Source organism: Trichosurus vulpecula, chromosome 5 (assembly GCF_011100635.1).
Source record: "Trichosurus vulpecula isolate mTriVul1 chromosome 5, mTriVul1.pri, whole genome shotgun sequence".
Taxonomy (NCBI): Eukaryota; Metazoa; Chordata; class Mammalia; order Diprotodontia; family Phalangeridae; genus Trichosurus; species Trichosurus vulpecula.
In genome coordinates this window covers 54,401,515-54,424,147 of record NC_050577.1, presented here as the reverse complement: position 1 = coordinate 54,424,147, position 22,633 = coordinate 54,401,515, and the positions used below count along the sequence as shown (strand labels likewise).

At 39.5% G+C, this 22,633-nt stretch overlaps 1 protein-coding gene and 1 pseudogene across 1 annotated transcript in view; both read right to left on the bottom strand.

The window, feature by feature from the left end:
- Nucleotides 1–749: 749 nt before the first annotated feature.
- The window catches only part of OLAH (oleoyl-ACP hydrolase), a 97,608-nt gene continuing 75,724 nt past the window's right edge, over nt 750–22,633 (bottom strand). The window contains exons 6-11 of the mRNA XM_036760517.1: nt 21,015–21,145; nt 6,906–7,044; nt 2,484–2,592; nt 1,740–1,900; nt 1,395–1,477; nt 750–886 (exon numbers count right to left, since the gene is read on the bottom strand). Coding sequence (XP_036616412.1) covers nt 750–886; nt 1,395–1,477; nt 1,740–1,900; nt 2,484–2,592; nt 6,906–7,044; nt 21,015–21,145 — 760 coding nt within the window. The remainder of the gene's footprint in view (nt 887–1,394; nt 1,478–1,739; nt 1,901–2,483; nt 2,593–6,905; nt 7,045–21,014; nt 21,146–22,633) is intronic.
- LOC118850051 lies at nt 19,712–20,829 on the bottom strand (annotated as a pseudogene).

Genomic DNA, 22,633 nt, shown 5'->3' with positions numbered 1-22,633 from the left:
CATTCTAACGGCTACATTCTACTTAAGTAAGACACTTGACTGTAAGTATATTTTCTCTCTTCTCAGTTTTACCCTGCTCCATTGTAAAAGCAGAGGGCTATAGGAAAGTTGATCCTGAATATGTTAAAAGTAGCCTGGTGTGGTATAGGCAGTGTTGGACTTCAAGGTTTGAAGACCTGGGTTTTCATTTCACCTCTAACACTAGCTGTGTGACCATAGTCAAGTCACTTAGCTACTACATGCTTCAGAGAAGTTCCTAGGCCTTAGACATGAGCTGTTTTGATCTGTTGGTGGAGAACATTCTCATACCAAGAATTCCTCACAAGGATGAAATCACAGATTCTTTGTGAATTTGTGTATTAATGGAAACAAGAATCATTTCATCTTAATTATTTCTTCAACATTATTTCCATTGGTAAAATAATAGGAAAAGTATACTCATGCTTTTTCAATTAGGATTAGCCTACAAATGAGAGCAACGAAAACTTGAATAATCCTAATATAAAGAGAAACAATACAGTTCGCCTGTCTAGTATATTATTTATTTGTTTGGAAGGCCAGGTTTCTTATGGCATATGGCAAGGAGGAGATTTAGATTTAACAAGTCACCCTGATAGGTTTTTTAAGCATAGCTTTTAGTCTGTTGATAAATAAGACCTAGAATGAACTAAAAATAGTCACTTTGATTGCCTTAGATTACTATGGAAAGGATGTGTAATTTACCCACCACCAACAATCAAAACTGAGCCTTAAGCAAAGTATGACGTTTGAAGGCATCTGGTTATGTAGTTTATGATGAAAGTTTCATTGGAAGGGTTAGTGAGATAAAAGTGATTTCCAGGAAGCCTGTGAGTCTCAACACTCCCACTGGTTAGGTCCTTCCAGTCTAAGAAATAAACAAAATAATATAGACTTTTAGCAATACCCCAAAAGGCATTTCTTACTGTCATATACTATTACTCTAAGATCTCTCTGGACAGCCTGAGTGCTCTTCTGGTATCTTTGCAATGTTAGGGGAATGCAAGGAACCCCACACCCCCTCAGGACATCAGGTAGATGATGTGGCAAATTTATTTGAGGACACACACCAGTGTCTGGGCAGGGTCACATGGACCAAAATGACCTGTGTCACTGGAGGGACCACATAATGAACTGACAGATCTACTGACCCAAAAGATTCCTCAGTACAGAGTAGGCTTACATGAATTATCTTTTGTCACATGTATCTTGTCCCTTTACTTTCTCGAAGACCTATTGATACAATAGGCTCGTTTAGCATGCATCTTGAATCCTCACCATTTAAATCGAGCAAGATCTGGTTGACTTCTCTCCATGGGCAGATGTATGAGATAACATTTAGCTAGATACAAAAGAAGCCATTAAGAGTACTTTACCTTCCATTTTCTCTGCTACATCTTCAGTTCCAGAAAAACATGTACTGTCACAAGAAAGAAGAGTCTCTGATGATTGGACAAAGCTGTGAACAGAAAAACAATTTCATTTTTCCTAAATGTTCAAGATTTTGTAAATCTCTCTTTGTTGTTGCAGTAGTGTTGCTCAAAAGATTTGCCTCATTTTTTCTCCCCTGCTACATCCTCCCTGTGAAATTAGCAAATATCAGTCAAGATTTATTAAGTGCCTACTATGTGCCAGGCCCTCCCTCCCTCCCTCCTTCCTTCCCTCTCCCTCCTCTTCCTCTCCCTCGATTCCTCTCCCCCCTCCCTTTTTCTTCTACTTACGTGAAATTCACTATCATTTGAAAATCTGCTTTTATAATAGGAAGAAATATTTCCAAAAATTCTTTGTTTTCAAAAATGTCGTTGGGAGTGCCACCAAAACTCATGATAAAAGGGATCAATTGCTCTTCTGATATACTGGAAATATTTTGAGAGTCCGAAATCTTCAATTGCTTAAAATATTAAACAAAGTTAGAATAATATGTCATATAGATCATATAATTTCATTTCAGGGCTCTAATGATCTAAGGAAAAAAGAATCAAATTAAATTACACTTAGTATATGGGATTCTTTCACTACAGAGTTTAAGCTCAGCAAGGACTGTTGTAGACCACTGTAGACTGACCTGGGATCAGATCCCACCCCACCCTAGCTTCTCCAGTAGACTGACCCCTTGATCATACCTATACCAACATCACCCCTACCCTTTACAAAAACAAACAAATGCTGTCAAATAATAGTGAAAGGAATGGAATAGAGATGGATATCCAGAGGACTCTACTGGTAGCCATATAACGTGAAAGGACCTAGGGAAAGGTTTTCTGGGTTGTTTAGTAGGTATATACACCACAAAACAATTGAGAAAGGAGATGGATAAGACAAACATAGGATGAGGAAGAGAAGATGGGCTGAAAGCAGCATCTTTGAGAAGAAAGTATCCACATGGAAGAGATTACAGAGCCATCAAAGTATAAATATAATACCCCGCCCCCATCTTTGCTCCAACCTTCAATAAAATAAATCACATTACTCACATGTGGTGGAGTTGCACTTGACACAAAAAAATGCACTGGTTGTAACTTGTAATTTTTTTTTAAGTGTAGAGCTGTCATAAAAGCAACATATGATCCCATGCTAAAACATGGAGAAGAGAAAAATCAGCCAAATGAATGATGATCCATTCCAAGTCAACTTAGAACAAGCATACCTTTAATATACCATAAATGTAATTTTTCCATGTTAGGGAGATAATATGAAGAAATTAGGCTTATATTATTTGAACAGGAGACTAAGCAAAGGAGCTGGCATTTCATCAACTGAGACTCTCAATGTGGGAAATCCCATGGGGGAATACAAAGTAAGTCCTGGGAGGTTGCTTGAGGCGTTTAGAGGTTGAGTGACTTCCCGAGGTCACATACCTAGTAAATATCAGAGAGGAGATGTGGGCCTTGGAGTCTTCCTGACTCTAAATCCAGCAAGTTACCCTTTATGCCACATTCACTGTCTCTGCCAGTTACTTTTCTAATACAATTTTACTTTTTGCTTAAAAAGGCTTTCTGTGATGTTTGTGAAAGGCAGCAGACAAAGGAGTTCTGTGGGGGAAACATCAGCAAGCAACTTAAGAAGACTGATTTCTAGAGTTTCTAGAAAGCAATTTAAATCTCTTTGTCTTCTCTAAGAATATATTATAGCACACCATTGACAGTCAATTTTGCTAATCCCTTATTTACTTGCTAAGTGTTGTATCCTATTTTTCCTAATAGAAAAGGAATAGACCAATACTTGTAGAACACTTTCAAGTCATTTCGACAAAATTATTATCAAATAGCTTGGGTATACCAGATTTGGTATATTCCTAGGGACAATAGTCACAAAATCACAGAATTAGAGTTAGGAGGGACCTCAGCAGCCATCTAGTCTGACTCACACACACACACAAAAATTTTTGTTCTAGCATTCCCAACAAGTGATTGGTTATACTAGAATGGGAGCCAGGAAACGATCATTCTACACCTCTCACTAGCTAACTGTGGGACCTAAGGAAAATCACTTTCTCTCTATGGCCTCAGTTTCCTCATCTGCAAAATGGGGGGATTGGAGCAGATGGTCACTAAGGTCCCCTGTAGATTTAAATCTTATGATTGCCTGCACGGCTCTCTAAGGCGCTCACTCACCTGCCTTACCCACCTTCCAGGATTGGTGCAAGGAGAGTACTTTGTAAATTGCTGAGGCATTATTTGAATCTTTGGCTGAATTTTAATTGGGTCAAGTCATTGCACGATTGGCTAAGCAATGGTATAGCATAACCGATTACTCTGAGCATGGCACCACAGCACTAGCATACAAGATAGCTGAATCTGGATAGAGGTAAAAAGTCAGGTAAAGTGAGAAGCATGGAGGCCTGCTAAGAGAGGGCTGTGGAAAATACACTGTCAAAAAGAGAGGTAGAAGGACATGGAAAGAAAATGGTCTCTCCACAAGTTTTTCCCAAAAGAATATACCTGATTCCTTGCCCTATGTCTAGAGAGAACTGCCCTCTGCAAAACCAAAGCCAGCAAGGAGACACACACACAGAGAAAGAATTCAGCCCTATGACTACCTATTGAAATTGTGCATCAGCCCTAAAGACTGTCTTGTGATACTAACTCATAAACAAGAAAGCAGAAAGTAGAAGCAGAAAGCAGAAAGAATCTAAAGCACACAAGGTTGAACCCAAGACTTATTTACAATAGTGTTAAAAACAAGTGAAACATTAAATCACCCCACAGGGTGACCATTTCCCTGTACGATGCTAGGCTGTTAAGACAGGGAAATTTTTAAACAGGTCAGATAGTATCAGTTTTGACTATTTAAGTACCTATTTCACCTGATTCTGCTGATGGAGTGTATCCAACAAATAGCATGTATGTTCCTCAGGGTAACAAGCATCAATTGTACAACGCTCAGAGATAAATAATGCTCTCTATAGGCTTTGGATTTAAGATTCCTAATGTCTCTGTATTGACATGCATGTTCCATAACTTTAGGAGAAGGACTTGAGCCGAAGAGGGACAAGAAATTGTGAAGGTTATTTAGAAGGCTGTGAAAATGAGAAGGCCAGTGAGTGAATGTGGTGAGGGCAATTTGAGAAGGCTCAAAGTTTGGAGAGGAGGAAAAGACAAAGGAAAAGGAGAAGGACTCAAGCTGAAGGACTTAAGAGAAAAAAGGAGCAAGACACAAGGAAAAAGAGAAGGTAGTTGGTAAGATCAGGAAATGAAGACAAGTTGGTAAGAAAAGATTGGTTGGTTGATTGTGGTCCGTTCTTGAAGGGAACCAAAATGACATCACTACGTTAGTGTCAAGTCACACTGAGTCCTACTGTGGCTGATCAGACCTAATATGAGCTTGGAATATTCTACCACAGATCGGGCACAAATAGTCTATGTGAACATTTGGGTTGGATTCTCTAAATTTGTGTATCGTGTTTCTTTTGAGCTACTGTAATTCTGCTTTGCTCATAGAGCGCAGCACATTCTCTGATGTGGGCACACCATGCTGGGAGGTTCTGTGCCAGTGTCTCCCATGTCATGCAATCAATTCCAAAGTTCTTAAGAGAGACCACAAGAGTGTCCTTGTATCACTTTTTCTGACCACCATGTGAGTACTTGCCCTGTGTGAGTTCTCCATAAAATAGTCTTTTAGGCAAGTGTACATTTGACATTTGAACAATGTGGCCAGCCCATCAGAGTTGTGCTCTCTGCAGTAGAATTTGGATGCTTGGCAGTTTGGTTTGAGAAAGGACCTCAGTGTGTGGTACCTTATCCTGCCAGGTGATCTTCAGAATATTCCTAAGACAATTCAAATGGAAGCAATTCAGTTTCCTGGGATGGCACTGGTATACTGCCCAGGTTTCACAGGCATACAACAATGAAGTTAGCACAATGGCTCTCTAGACCTTCAGTTTGGTAGTCAGTTTAATGCCTCTTCTCTCCCATACTTTCCTTTGGACTCTCCCAAATACTAAGCTAGCTCTGGTAATGTATGCATCAACCTCCTTATCAATGTGTACATCCCTAGTAAGTATACTGCCAAGGTAAGAGAAAGAAAGATGGGTGCTGTAATGAATATGCTAAAGAGGTATTAAAAAGCCAGAAGAAAGACAGCTTAGGAGTTGGCATACTCTCTCCCTTCAAAGCAGTTTCTGGAGCAATTCTTCCTGGGAACTACTGGCAAGAACAATAAAATCTGAGGATCTTATCTTCAGCAAGTATGGAGATCAGGGAGAAGTTTGCATCAATCAGCATAAAATGCACACTGTTTATATTTTTGCTGAGTCTAAATGATTTCTACATATACTGAAAGTGTAGGCTGGTCTTCCTCCTAGAAGTGAAGGTAAAAAAGGCTTTAGGAACATTTTTCCAGTCTTCAGGAGTAAGAATAGGAAAAATGAATTCTTCCTTTAAAAAAAGATGTGATTAAATGTGGAGATAAAGAAGAAAAAAGGAACCTGAAAAAGTATAGAGGGATTTTCCTTTATGTAATGAGATTGGAGGATGAAAGAATGACCTATGGAGGATAAAGAGAAGAACCCAAACAAATATGAGATTCTTCCCAAAGAGAAGGGAGTGAGATGCCCTAAAGAGTGAGTAACTAGAGTAGGAAATGATGATGTGGTTTGATGTCAGGTGAAAGATTATCCAGTAAGAATCCAAGGAACAAGAAACAATACTGGTGGCTATTGTTTCCCTGCTGATAGAGTACCGAGAAAGGCATTGATCAGCTAGATAACAATTAGGGAAGTGTATTGTCTTTTGGGGGCATGTATCCAAGCCAAGAATTGCTAAATCAGAACATCGCTATGTGTGTCTATCTTATTTTACCTGACCATAAATGTTACTTCCAAAAGCATTCTTTTTTTAATATAATGTTTTATTCCTCCTCCCCATTACGTATTTAAACAATTACCAAAAGGATTCTAAAGAGCTTTGGTACAGATTATAAAATCTTGGGTAAGAAACTGAAGACCTTAGAAGCATAAGTGGTAATTATTTTTGCCCATTTAAATCAAAGGCTTTAGAAGTGAAAGGAAAATTTGAGAAGAGAATAGTTAAAAACATGGTATCTGAGAATGCAATTAGGATTTCTGGACCCTCACTTTCCAGGTATCTGAATGAGGGGACGGTTTGGTACAACGGAAAGAGCACTGACTCTACTCAAGGGATCTAAGTTCAAATTCCACCTGTGACATAATCTTTGTGACTTTAGGCAATTCATTTTACCTCTCTGGGCCTCATCTGTAACTGAGGAAATGGACTAGATTGGCTCTGAGGTTCTTTCCAACTCTATATCTAGGATCCCTACAGGTTATAGAGCATGCCACACTCTTTGGTTCCCATTGGTCTTATAGCGCAAAACCCCTGATGCGACAAAGGGCTGTTTTTTCTTTTCTTTTCTTTTCTTTTTTTTACCTGTGACCAAAAAATGCAAACGGAACATCCCGGAGTATTGGCAGTAAAGCATTAGAAATTTCAGCAACTACATGATCCATGGTTGTTGCAAATGGCTCTTTAAATCGACTTTCTCTTCCAGGAAGCCTTATAGAAGAAACTGGAAATTGAGAGAGACAGACCAATATATACTAGTGTTATACATACTATGATAATATAGGCTCTCATCATTCATTGACTCAACAACCATTTTAATATGGAATCACATGAAAACAATCTAAATTGATAATAATCAATTCTGTTCAGAAAAGTTCATATATTTGCCAATAAAATCATAGCAAAATAAATTTCTGCATAGTGATTAATTCATATTACCTGAAATAGCTACCACATATAGTTATTGTGAGGACCAAATGCGACATGGTCCCCACTTTTGCTCTCGGTGCTGGCTTACTCACCCTCAACTTGTCCCCACACTGACAGGGGTGGGTTTTCCACAGAGGGATCACAACAATAGTGTTACAACTCAAAGTTTTTCAGGGTCCTATGGATAAACCCGTTGTGGGAGTGGGTAAATATTGACACCAGCTCCTAATCCCCCACCAGTGTGTTTCCATTTACACAAAATCAGTCATCACATCACCATTAGCCATTAAATGCGAAATATTTACTTAACTATAAGGTAAAAATGAGAATAAGTACAACACCATGGTTACTCGATAAGGAAATGCAGTAATAATCCAAACACCCAGTCCACTCATGAACCTGGGTCACACTTTGTCTCTAATGCATGCAGTATACATGGAAGAGAATGGGAATGTGTTTATAGAAACCTGGCAGAGAGGTAAATGAGTGCAAAAACCTGTATCTGCCCAGCTCACAACTCCGGAATGGAGGCCTTGATATCCCTCTGTGGTCCCTTCAGAAGTAATCTATACTACACAAAGTTGCTTTTCTGATATTTGTTCCCCTTTTGGTTTTCACTGTTCTACTGCTAGGCAAATTGATTGCTCTTCTGTTCTCAAACTGATGAATCAGCAATAATGACAATGTGGCTTAATTGATTGTCTAGACTTATGAAATTGATGGAGAAAATGTTAGTGACACAGATTAAACTTGAAAATGTCATGTATTCACACACACACACACACACACACACACACTGAGAGCTAGTTGTTAAACATATAATATCAGATGCCTGCTTAGAGGCCATCTTGTCTAACCCTCTTACTTTATAGGTGAAGAAACTGAGGCTCGGAGGGGTTAAATGACTTGTCCAAAGACATAGAGGTAGTAAATGAGAGAGGGAGTCACTTATCTAGCTATGCAATCCTTCAACAAACATTTATTTAGTGCCTATTCTCCAGAATGAACTGTGCTTTACTGATCAGGATATAGAAATGAATGAGTCCCCTGCCCACCTCTCCTCGAACATCGTTTTTTTTTCTGCTGGGACCATTCAGGTGTATCACTTATTACGTTACTTCTGGGCAAAATAAGGCTCATTAATCATTAATTGTACATTAGAGAGGTTCAATGGAAAGAAATTACTGGGCTACTGGGTGTAACTAAGCACTGAGATCAAATGACCAGAATTACCATACCATGATACCAAGAGGTCTACAAAGATGATCAGATATGCCCTGTCTAATGCCTCTCTTTGTAACATACTTGATGTTACATTTCCTAATGGAATAGATTCCACCCCCCCACCCTTTTTGTATTATTTTTCTTGGCAGACTATCTTTATTAGCAACAACTATATTTGAAATTTGGGGTTAATTCTCCTTTCAAAAGAAATTACCTTCTATTTATTCATTATTCTTCTTCTCTGTAGGGCAGCCAGGTGGTGCAGCAGATAGAATGTTGGCCCTGAAGTCAGGAGGACTCACCTTCCTGAGTTCAAATCTGGCCTCAGACACTTACTAGCCAGTCACTTAACCCTGTTTGCCTCACTTTCCTCATCTGTAAAATGAGCCGGAGAAGGAAATGGCAAACTGCTCCAGTATCTTTGCCAAGAAAATCCCAAATGGGGTCATGAATAGTTGGATGTGACTGAATAACAATTCATCTCTGTGTGGTTTCTTCCTAGTACAGGCCTGCACAACCTGTGGCTTGCCAAAGGATTTTGAGCAGCCTGAAAAAAATGCTGAGGAAACCATCCTTTGTATGTAGAGGAAATCCAAGCAGCACTAACTGTCAGCAGCTGGTGGGCTACAGGTTGTGCAGGCCTGCCCTGGTAGAATTTGAGCTCCTTGAGGGCAGGGGCTGCCTTCCTTTTCTATTTATAGCTCCAGGGTTTAGAACAGTGCTTTCCACATAGAAAATATTTAATCATTTTTTATTCATTCATTCACGATATATTTTATGTATTCTCATACTGGTACAGGCTGACTTACTCTATGAAATACAAGTTTTTTGGAGGCAATGATGGGTTTTTTCTAATCTCTTAGATCCTAGCACAGTACCTGGCATATAATGAGTGTTTAATAAATGCTTATTGATTATTTGATGTAATGTGTTTTTTCTTTGATACTAAGTCAACATAGCAGTTCACTTTTGTCTTTCAGTGTGACCAAGATGTGGCCTGAAGATCATTTGTTCTTCCCTTTTGTGGAGAGGAAAAAACCATTTTCAAAATTTTCTGAACAAGTGGACTGTTCTTTACATACCCAACTGTTGCTGTGCCCTGAGAGAAATAAAAACACATTTTCATTGCCTTTTGAATTTCTGACTGAATCTCCAGTTTGCTTCTATTGAGAGTCAGAACTTCCCATCTTCAGAAGTGGCTCTAGGGAGATCCTGTGGTGACATCTATTTTCACAATGGATCAGTGTTTATTTGTAAAAGCAATGGCTTGTTTTCCTATGACATTCTGAGGGCTCTAAGGATGATGAGTCATTAAGAGTTTAGAACTCTTTATGAACTCTATGAATTGTTATAGAGTGGAGAAAGCAGAACTAGGGGAACTATTTATATATTGAAAACAATTTAACAGAGAAAAATAACATTGAAAGACTTTAGAGCTCTGAGTAGGGCACAAATAAACCACAAGTCCAGAGGACAGATGGATCACACTACTTGCCTCCAGCCAGAGAGGTGATAGACTTAAAATCTAGACTGGGAAATACATTGTTAGACACGGCCAATGTGGGAAATTATTTTGTTGCACTGTGCATGTTATGAGGGTTGCGCTTGCTTTTCTTTTTTTATTGTACAATGGGAGGGGCAGTGGAAGGGAGAGATAATAAATATATTTTATTTAATTGTAAAATTGAATTAGTTAAAATGTTGTAAAAACAAATGGGACAATTTTATTACAATCTTTTCAAAATAACATACTCATTTTTATTTGTTTTCATAGCCTATAAATAATAGAAGTTCATGGAAAACTGTCGTTTTTTCTTTGTTGTGGTTTGTACATGTTATCTCATTTGATCCTCACAACAACGCAGTGATTGTGTTATCCTTATTTTACAAATGGAGAAACTGAGTCTGAGAAAGGTTAAGTGATTTGCCCAGGAATACATGACTAGGGAGCATCTGTGGCAGGATTTGAACTCAGGTTTTCCTGATTCCAAGTCTAATGTGTTATCCATTAAGCCACACAATTGCTTTTATTACTATTTGTAGCTATTATTATTTGTAAACCATGGTGGTTATTGGGGTTGCTATGTTTCTTATGTATCTATTTATTTTGTACAATGTATACTAATGGAGGGGGCAGCTAGGTGGCACAGTGGTGTAACCAGAGTGGCCTTTGTTTTCTCTGAGTGACTCAATTTATCTCAATGAGCTTTACTAGGTGCTAAGCCCCAGGACCAAACCCCATTAGGTGTTAACATAATCCATGTGGATGTGAACCTCCCAGGGTCCTAAGGGGAGGGGCCAACTCAAGAACCAATCACCAGAGCCTGAGCTCTGATGATTCAGATGATGTTCGATGTCTGAAGCCCTATAAGAAGGGAGGACAGAGCCATTTGTGCGGGGCTCTGGAGATGGTGTTGATGAGGAGACTCTGGGCAGCTGTAGCTAAGGAGCCCTCCAGCTTGTAAAATGTTGAGATTTTGTTGAACTCTGGTAACTATGTGTTGGGATTGAATCAGACAAAGTCTGTTGATGTTTGTAATTTGTTTGCATTTTGTTTTGAAGTTCAGGGTGCTGGCTTTTCCCCCTGAACTAACTGAATGATATTTGAATGCTGAATTAAAAGTAAGCTTGTCAACCCCTTCACCTTGCTTTCCTTGCTTAAGCAGATCAGAAGAACCTGTGCTGTTGGCCGCTTTCTGGGTGCTGGCTGTGGGTGAATCTTATACCCCCACAGAAGCTGCTAGCCAGATTGTTAAAACAAGTGGGTAGAGCAATGGGCCTGGTGTCAGGAAAACTCATCTTCCTAAGTTCAAATCTGGACTCAGACACTTATAGCTGTGTGACCCTGGGCAAGTCACTTAACCCCGTTTGTCTCAGTTTCCTCATCTGTAAATAGGCTGGAGAAGGAAATGACAAACCACTCTGGCATCTTTGCCAAGAAAATCCAAATGGGGTCACAAAGAGTCAGACATGACTGAAATGACTGAACAACAACAAAATACTAGTAGAAGTGGTCTAAGCAATCATCAAAAGGATCCCACAGCCGCTGGTAAGCCAGGACAGTTTCCTTGAGGGAAAAAATAAGATCTATGTTTTTATACTCAGGGTGGTGTGAGGCATAGCATAGGTCACACTAACTGACTAGATCATCAGGATTCATGGTTCTTACTCAAGTACAGGTCACCAGGAGCTTTGGAAAAGGGGGCCCATTTCTCTGTGAGGAAAATACACAGCCTCTGACTTTCTATGCCTTATTCCTAAAGAAGTATTAAGAGGTGACATTTAGTTGAGAAAACGCTACTGGGTGGACCAATGGGATTGACTTGTGATCTAGCCTGCCAATGCAAGAGTCAGAACGCTGATACAGTACCCTACATACAGTAGTTGCTTAATAAATAAACTGACTAGATTAGGAGACCCTTGGGCTGTTTTCTAGAGTCCTTCTGCAAGGAAGAGGAGGCCAGAGAACTGTAACATGTCAGTTCCTTAAGGGCAATCACTGGAATTTTTCCTTTCTTTATATCACTAGGGCTAAGCACCATGCCTGGCATCCAGTAAAGGCTTAATAAGTGCTTGTTATCAGTGTAGAATCATTGCTATAAAAGTTCTTTGGAAACTTAAGCTGTGAGTGATTTCAAGAGCAGCTTTGGGCTGTCAGGTTGGCTGCACCCTGAGGATAAAGAAGTCTAAAAAGCACCAAGATGATAATGCAGATTCTTGGTCATAATATGCATCATAAAGTTCCTTTACATACATAATTTTATTTTATCATTCCAAAGAAGTCTGGCACTTTGAGGTTGAGCCATATATTTCTACCCACTTTTCACAAGTGGGGAAATGTGGGTACAAACCATGAGGCTAAGTACCTTCAACAACCTCCCAGTTAGACAAGGTCAGGGCTGGAATGAGAACCTGGGTCTCCTGTCAGCTGGTCTTTGAATCCTCCTAAAACTTACTGTTATCAAACAATCTTTAGGCACCTGTTCATGGCTGCCTATGTGTGTGGCAAAGGGAGGTTTTTGGAAATGAGCTACGGGAATGATTATTTTTCTATTCTATTTTCATCTCATCTTGGTTATAATTAGTCTCAGGATCCAAAATGCAAAAGGAATTTTAAGGAATTAGCTAGTCTAGATGTTTGCCCCCAGCCATAAACTTCTGTATCATCTCTGATTTTTTTTAATCTTAAAGACTATCAAAGATTGGGCTAAAACAAAGTTATTTTGGCAGTGTGTATTGATTCTAGTCATTTTTATTGTCAGGAAGTTATTCCTAATCTCTAATAAAAATCTCCCTTTATGAATTTACACAATGAATACACTTCCTTACTCATTAACAGTGTTTTTGAACCTTATCACTTCATTACCAGCTAATTGGTTTTTCTGCCTCAAATCTCTCACCTCTTCCATCATCTTCTACATAGCTGCCAAAGTGATTTTCCTATAGCAAAGTGACTGTGTCCCTTTCTTATTCAATAAACTTCAGTGGTTCCCTATTTCATCTAGGACCAGACAGTCAAATACAAAATATTGCTTGGCATTTAAAGTCTTTCACAACCTGGACTCAACCTACCTTTCTAGCCTCATTGTACACTATTCTCCTTCAATCAATTCACAATCCAGTCAAACTAGTCTCCTTGCCATTCCTCTCACATGACAGACTCTCTTCCATCTCTGTGACTTTGCTTGGATTGATTTCTATTTATTTATGCCCAATCTGACTCTTGGAATCTCGGGTTTCCTTCAAAACCCAACTGATCTATCACTTCCTACATGAAGCCTTTCCTGATTCCCCTAGAGGGTAGGGCCTTCTCCTTCATCCTCCATCCCCTACCCCCATTACCTTGTATTATTCATTTTGCTCATTGGTCATACATACATACACACACATACACACACACATATATATATATTCACTTATACATACATAAAGGTGAATATAAACACATATTTCCTTGGAGTGTAAGCATGTCATGGAAGACATAGTGCTATCTTTGGCATTAGAAAGATCTGGGTTCAATGTCTACCTCTGCCATACTATATATACATATATATATATATATATATATAATATATATGTGTGTGTGTGCATGTATGTATGTATATGTATGTATGCATGTGTATGTGTGTATATGTACACACACATATAAATATGTATATATATATGCGTGTATGTGTGTGTGTGTATATATATATCAGTATGATTCCAGTGAGACACTTAACCTCTCAGCATCCTCAGAAACTCTTTGAGACTGTAAGTTATAAAGAAGGTGTCCATCTACATTGGAAGATGGTTAAGCTCCCTCAGTGGGAGCTCCTTACACTGATGAAATCATAGAGCCAGTAAAAACACACACATGTGCATGTGATACATTTATAGAATATAAGCTCCTTGAGGGCAGGGATGGTTTCATTTTTGTCTCTATCCCTAGCACTTAGCTCAGTGTGTGTATATATACCTATGTGTGTATGTGGGGCATATGGGGTGTTCAGAGAGGAATAGCACCTCTGTGTGAGGGCTTGCTAAGAACCTTCAGGACTGCTCATCCACGTTTGGTATCCATCTATCACCCAATTCTCACCTGTGCCTCCAAGAGGCTAAATAACATGCAGTGGCCACACTCTGGTAAACCATTTTAGCAGGAGGACTAAACTAGGTTGAGGGATAACTGATGGGCCTCAAACATGTCAGTGAGTTAGGGGGTGTCTATCCCAAGCATGTGAAGACTTTCCCTGGTAGAATGGGAGGATGAAAACATTTTGTTCCAACTGCCATGAAGGCAGCTGAAGCAGGTCCTGTGAAGCACTTAGACTTTGGTCAGGCACAGAAGACACCAAGGTCATCCGCTGCATCCTGGGGCATTGCCAGTCATATTGACTTTTGTCCTGCCATTGGGCTTCAATAACTCAGGAAGACAGAAGCTCATGTCTTTGTGTAGCTCTGCCTCACTTAAATCTAATTCACTCCCAAGTCGAGACATCACCCATGAGGTCATTGGTCCTCCTCAATAACTAAGGATGAACAATATGTGTATGTAGGTATATGTGTACACACATACATATATAAATATATGCATTTTGCATATGTTATATGTATACATGTATGTTCTTATTAAGTGACTGAATAATACTCATTACTAATGAGCACAGAAAATATTGGAAGATAATGCAAAGTGATAATGAGAGCCTTACTGAAAACTCATTTGTTTCTAAATGTCTAATATTTAAATAAACAATTTCAATCACATGTTTTTAACCTCACATTTTTTTCTAACATTCAGATGTAAGGACCTAGTAAAGAAAGGAGGAAAGAAAGATCAAGTGGTTTTGTTTTTTAAATCACCTAACTTTTTTTAGGTGTACCTTCCTTCAGGGAGGAAGAAAAGTTAAAGAAAATTCCACAACTGATTAGAAAAACACAAAACAGCTCTTTTCTTTCCAGTCTCACTGCCAAATTCTAATGAAAAGAGAGCTTAATCATCCACCCTCCTCCTTTTCTAATGATCACCAGTAACTTTTCTGGAAGAATTTCAGTTTAACTGAGGCCTATCCAGAAAAAAACATTCATGACTTGCATCTTAATTCACTCAAGGGCATTTACTGGTTGGGGGCCTCTGAGGGGGTCTTGTGTTTTCCCAGTGCTAATGACCTCATTTCCTGCTAGTTGATTTGTTTTCCTCTATAAAACTTTTGAAAAGTACTATAGTGCCACATCTCTCCTTTCAAAGGGGTTCCTTTGAATGCGAGACATTTTTCTGCTCTGATGTAATTTGATAACAATGAGAACATCAACTATTTCAATTAGTAACACTCCAGAAAATGAATTTAAAAAAAAAACAACCCAATTCTTCCTTCCTGAATATGTGTGTATATCCATTTATGTATATACACATATATGTATATGTGTGTATGTATCTATATTTTAAACTGGCCTGCATCTTAGATTGTCTCTGTTATCTTAAGTGAGAAAATCACAGAGAGGCTTTGGGTGGATGATGGGCCTTAGGCATACACTCTTTGGAGAAGGCTTCTATGAATGCTTCTGATTCATCCAATTCCCCTTTGAGTATTAGATGCCTGTGGGGAATGGGGGAAGTTCAGAGACAGATATTCACAGAGTGAAGAGGAGGAAAAGGCTAGGCAAGTGCTTAAGACAAATTTGCCTACTTTACAATTTTATACAAGAATCTCAGAGAAAACCTGTCTTTAAAGGAAAGCAGAAAGATGATATTAAAAAAATTTAGAATTTAATTTCCCTCCAATTACATGTAAAAACAATTTTCAACATCCGTTATTAAAATTGAGTTCCAAATTCTCTCCCTCCCTCCCCACCCCCCTCATTAAGAAGGCAGGTATAGGTATAGGTATAACTTATATTTGATATAGGTTATACATATGTAGTCATGCAAAATATATTTCCATATTATTCATGTTATAAAAGAAAACATAGACCAAAATAAAAACCCAAGAAAAATAAAGTAAAAAAAAAAGTATGCTTCTGTCTGTATTCAGACCCCTTCAGTTCTTTCTTTGGGTATGAATAGCATTTTTCATCATAAGTCCTTCAGAGTTGTCTTGGATCATTGTATTGCTGACAATAGCTAACTCATTCACAGCCAATGATCTTACAATATTGCTGTTTCTATGTGCAATGTTCTCCTGATTCTACTCATTTCGCTTTGTTTCGCTCCATGTAAATCTTTCCAGGTTTTTCTGAGAGCATCCTGCTCATCATTTGTTATATCACAATAGTATTCCATCACAATCATATACCACAGATTGTTCAGTCATTCTCCAATTGATGGTATCCCCTCAATTTTAAATTCGTTTCCACCAGAAAATTGCTGCTATAAATATTTGGTTATAGTTCCAAACTGCTCTACACCTGGGTAGGTGATTCTTGATTGTAATCCTAGCTCCTTTGCCCTCTGGAATATCATATTCCAAGCACTCCAATCCTTCAATATAGAAGCTGCTAAATCTTGTGTTATACTTACTGTGGCTCCATGGTACTTGAAATGTTTCTTTCTAGCTGCTTGCAATATTTTCTCCTTGACCTGGAAGCTCAGGAATTTGGCTATAGTATTCCTGGGAGTATTCATTTTGGAATCTGTTTCAGAAGGTGATTGGTAGATTCTTTCAATTTCTATTTTACCCTCTGGTACTAGAATATCAGGGCAGTTTTCCTTGATAATTTCTTGAAAGAGCATGTTTAGGTTCATTTTTTGAGCATGGCTTTCAGGTAGTTCAAGAATTTTTAAACTGTTTCTCCTGGATCTATTTTCCAGGTCAGTTGTTTTTATCATGAGATATTTCACTTTGTTTTCTATTTTTTCATTCTTTTGATTTTGTTTGTTTCTTGATATCTTATAGAGTCATTAGCTTCCACTTGCTTAATTCTAATTTTTAAAGAATTATTTTCTTCAGTGAACTTTTGTACCTCCTTTTCCTTTTGGCTAATTTTACTTTCTAAGGAGTTCTTTTCTTCAGTGAATTTTTGTGCCTCTTTTTCCATTTGGCCAATTCCACTTTTCAAGGCGTTCTTCTCCTCATTCGATTTTTGTACCTCTTTTACCATTTGGCATATTCTGTTTTTAAGGTGTTATTTTCTACAGGGTTTTTTTGTGCCTCCTTTACTAAGCTGTTAACTCTTTTTTTCCATGATTTTCTTGCATCACTCTCATTTTTCTTCCAATTTTTCCTTTACTTCTCTTACTTGATTTTTAAAATCCTTTTTGAGCTCTTCCACCACCTGAGACCAATTCATATTTCTCTTTGAGGCTTTGGATGTAGGAGTTTTGACTTTGCTGTCTTCTGAGTATGTGTTTTGATCTTCCTTGTCACCATAATAACTTTCTATAGTGAGATTTTTTTCTGTTGTTTGCTTATTTTCCAGCCTATTTCTTTACTTTTCACTTTTTGCTAAAGTGGGGGTCTCCTTCTAGGGTAGAGGACACACTGTTCCAAGCTTCAGGGGTTTTGTGCAGCTGTTTTCTGAGATACTTCTAGGGACCTGTAAGTTGTCAGTTTTTCCAAGGTGGTATGATCTAAGAAGGAGAGGTGTTTACTATTCTCCTGGCCTGTGCTCTGGTCTGTGAGTGACCACAAGCATTCTTTTCTGCCCTGGAACTGTGAAGAGGATCCTCCCTCCACTGTGGCTACCAGCTCTGGTGTGCTAGTGCTACTTCTCGCCCTGGGACTACCACCCAGGACTGGGACCTGGATCTGAGTATGGGCAAAGCAACAGAGTCCTGCCCCCAGTGCCACCAAAGAGACCCCGGTGATCTCCTTTTGACCAGTTGTTCCACCTCCTGACCCTCTGTGGGGTGAGAGCTCTGGGAGTAGCTGCTGTTACTGCCATGGCTGTTGCTGATTCAGTCACTCCCAAGACCTGCTCCTCGTTTGCTGGGGATGGGCTGTGGGGGCCCAGCCTTTGCTGCACTGTCACCCAGATGCAACAGACCTTTCCAACTTAACTTTTAGGTTGTCTTGGGCTGGAAAATTGTTTCACCCTGTCCTTTTGTGGGTTCTGCTGCTCCAGAATTTGTTTTAGTGCACTATTTTTAAGGGGCTTTTGGGGATAGCTCAGGAGAGTCCCAGCCATCTCTCTGCCATCTTAGCTCTGCCCCCAAATAGATGATTTTTAAAAAAATGTTTTTGATCCCTGAAATAAACCTACTTGATCTTTATTCTGCTTCTTTCCCTTGAGGGTCAGAGTTTCAAAATCACCTGATTTCTGACCTTTGAGTGAAAAAATTATTTTTATTAAATAAATAAATATCAAATATACAAAGAATGTTCCCTGTACCTCCTTAAGGCCCTTTTACTCTCCTGGACCTTTTGCAGTCTGGCTTCTACCTCCACCAGTTTGGTGAAAAGACACTTGGAATATCACCACTAATCTCCTTATTGCCAAATCCTATGGCTTTTGGTCAGGTCTCATCGCCCCTGACCCCTGTACAGCATTGGACCATCCCACAAGTGTGCTGCAAATCCTGCTCTGCCCCCAGATCACTACCCATGTGAACTCAAGCAAATTTCCTTATCTGTTAAATAAAGTTGCTAAATTAAGATGCCTTCTAAGGCTGATTCATGTTCTAAATAATTTCTGATTCTATGATGTTCCTAGAGGAAGACTTGGATTCAGACCCACATTTGATACAAATTGGCTGGCCTTGGACTTCTTAGCACTTGAGACAACTAAGACAGAAAAGGAGGTGTTTATTTGTACTATTGGAAGGAGTTTCCCCAATCTAGTGTTCCCAATATCAAAGAATTACAGCTCCAGTTCCTGCCCTGTCCCTATGATAAAACAACCGATGCTCCTGCTCCCATTCTTCTGGCTAAGCTCCTACTCTTCTGCTTTCTTTTGTTCCTCCCTCCTCTTTCCAATCCTCTAAGTGAACTGTTTCCCAAGGTATTGTCCTTGACTCTAACTCCTTTTCTTTCTATGCACACACTTTCTCCCTTGACTATCTCATTGACCCTCATGGTTTCCACAATTACCTCAGTGCAGATGACTACAGATATCTAGCTCTAACCTTGGCTTTAAGCTCAATGTCCACTTCTCCAACTTTATCAGAACATTTTCACCTGAATGTCCCCCTGGCACTGTCAAAACTCAAAATGTCTAACACTGAGCTTTGTTCTCTTCCCCTAGGCCTGCTCCTTCCTCTTTCTGACTCCATTATTTAGGCTAGTAGCATCAAAGTTCATTCAGACTCCTAAACCGAAGCCTTAGGGTTATCTCTGCCCCTTTCCCCTCCCATGGCCTTCCTATCTCACTGGTTACCAAACCACATTGGTTCTATCTTCACAAATCCTGCCTTTTACCTGCTGCAAAGGCAATCTCTTCTCTGAAGCTTTCTCAAACTCTCACTCCCCTCTTGCTTTAGTAATAACCTTTTTCCTCTTGAACATCCATAAATTACTTTTTTGTGCACTTTTCTAACACCCCAGAATATTTAGAGTTAAAAGGGATCTTAGAGATAATCTAATCCAACTTAATTCTTTTGCAGATAGGGAATCTGAGGCTCAGAGAGGGGAAGGGGCTTTTTTCTTTTTCCGCACTACGAAAAATGCTTTAATGTTGCTATCTGCATAGCATTTGACGTCAAAGAACAGGAAAACAGCAAGTGTAGAATGCAGCGAGACACAAACATCAGAAAAACAAGTTTGTGAGTGAAGAAATACTCATACAGATTTCAACATAATTGATAGAGCAAGTGATACACAGCTTTACACAACCTCCTCCTCAGCCTCCTCCTCAAATTCTCTCTCCTCCCCTGATACTGCTGCTTCGGTGAATTCCATTTCATCCATGCCCTCGCCAGTATACCAGTATAAGAAAGCCTTTCTGGGAAGGATGGCCGTAAACTGCTCAGAAATGCACTTAAAGAGCTCTTGGATGGCAGCACTGTTGCCAGTGGAGGTGGCAGACATTTTCAGGTCCCGGGGTGGGATGTCACAAACAGCCATTTTCAAACTGTTGGGAATCCATTCAACAAAGTCACTGCTGTTCTCATTTTGAACACTGAGCATTTATTCCTCCATTTCTTCCATGGACATACGGCTGCTGAACACGGCTACCCCAGTAAGATAGAACCCATGCCGTGGGTCACAAGCAGCCATTACTTTCTTTGCATCAAACATCTGCCGGGTGAGCTCTGGCACACTTAAAGTATGGTTCTGCAGGCTACCACAGCTAGTCAGTGGAGCAAAGCCAGGCATAAAGAAGTGCAGGCAGGGTTGTTCCCTGCCAGCTTATGCAAGTCAGCGTTGAGCTGCCCTGGGAAGCATAAGCAGGTGGTGACTACACTTGTGCTGACACTAAGTGGTTCAGATCACCATATGTGGGAGGCCAGTTTCAGGGTTCTGAAGCAGCTGTCATAGAGGGCTTCATTATCAATGCATCAGGTTTCATCTGTGTTTTCTACAAGCTGGTTTACTGAGAGGGTCACGTTGTAGGGCTGTACTACAGTGTATACTGTATATACATAGGTATATGTATATATCTATATATAAGTATATATCTATGTATATACTACATATATGTATTTGTGAATATCTATTTATATCTATATATAGACTTATATAGATATAGTGAATCGAACTAAAAGTGACCTGACAGAAATAAGAAGCTTCATCACAAGGAAGGAAAGAAATCCTGTACTCTATGTCATCTTGTTAAAATGGAAAGGTGACTATTTGACCTTCATTTTGAGGAAGTGCCCAGGCTAGCCATTCTTCATTCGTCTTCAGGCTCCACTGGCTGACTTTGCCAGTTTTCATGATAATACCTCAGCTACCTCCTCACCTTGGAAGAACCTTCCAGCCCTGAAGCCTCCTGCTCCCATAGGTCAGTTCTTCCTGGAAAAAGGTGCTTCTACTTTGAGGAGGTAAGGTAACCATGTGCTAAGCACCTGATGAATGTTTATTGACTTAACAACTGACATTGCTAAATTTACCACCTTTCACTTCAGTATCCTGCAGGTGATCCCCGTTTTGTAAACTGCAGATGATACCACGATAAATTACTAACCTTCTATTGAATGATGAAAACTTTTACCCCATTTTGCAAAATGGGTCGATCCACTTCCTGCCCAGGGGAAACAAATCAGCTTAAAAGCTGCTCCAGGGTGTGGGTATAAGCAGTTCAAGACATTGTCTGTCCTACAGGAGATCATTAAAATACATTAATTATCAAAGAAACTAAGATATTCACTTGTCTGTTGAACACATCACCTCATATTGATCTGATTTCCCAATAGAAGGGTTGATAAAGTACAAAGTATGCCCTTGCATCCTGACCCAGGTGCTGTCGCCCACAGAAGCCACTTCAGCCTCCTGTTTTACGTGGGCTCTCATCCCAAATGCCTGGAATACTGTCCCTCTGCCCACCTTCTTAGACTCCCTGCTTCCCTCTAAAGCTCAGTGCAGAGGACACCTCTTACAAGAGGCTGTTTCTGATTCCCGCAGCAGCTAGGACCTCCTTCCAAATGACTCTGCATTTATTCTGTACTTACTTAGACTGCAAACTCTGAAAAGGCAAAGATTAGTTCAGTTTTTGTCTCTGTACCTCCAGCAAGTGGCTGCTACATGGCGCCATAGTACTCAGCATGCTGGGCTTGGAGTCAAGAAGACCAGAGCTTAAATCAGGCCTCAGATGCTTATAAGATGTATGACCCTGGATGAGTCATTGAACCATTGTCTCCCTCAGTTTCCTCATCTGTAAAATGTGGATGATAATAGCAACTGCCTCCAGGGTTGTTGTAAGGATCAAATGAGATCTTTGTAAACTGCTTAGCACAGTGCCTGGCACACAGGGAGTGCTGTCTAAACAACAGCTGTTATTCTTCAGCTGTAGGCACTTAATAATTGTATATTGCTTATTAGTTAATACTAGTCAAAAACCAGAGTCATCGTCACGCTTTCAAACTTTCTTTTTAAAGCAGAGGGCATCCTTACCACATCTCCCCCACCCCAAAATGAATTTGAGAGCGATAAATGAATCAGAGCACATGTACATTTTTAAGTCTTTTTTTTCCCACTGAAATCACTAGTAGACGCTAGCTGACATTTCCAAATTTAAAAAGCAGTGAAGAATACTAGATTGGAAGTCAGAAGAGAGCCAGGTTCACCCTTGCCTAGAATATCTACTGGTTAGTTGTGTGATGATGGCCAAATCCCTTCACCTCCATGAGCCCCAGCTTCTTCATCTCTAACATGGGGATAGTACTTGCAGCCCCCACCTCATGGTTGTGGTATGGCTAAAATGAGACACAAACATGTCAGTCATTATTATTATCATTTATAGTAGTTATTAATATTGACTATTTTCTTGCCATTGTCTCTCAGTGCTGAATGAACTAAGATGGGTTTTGCCCATTTCCAATTGGATCTATATCAAAGTTTAACACAAATTACTGAACTAAATGTTTGAGTTTTCTGAATTGTGGCCTTTAGACCATGGAATAATATTCCTAGGAAAGGGTAAAACAACATCTTGTTGTTTTCTCTTTAAACCAGGAAATTCTACTTTTATCTGTTAACGGCATTTTAGGTCTTCCCACCAATGATTTAAAGAGAACCGGAACTGTTGGCTCCTGGGACTGGCCCATCATAGTAGTATTTATGTTAGGACACATCGGGTATCAGTGC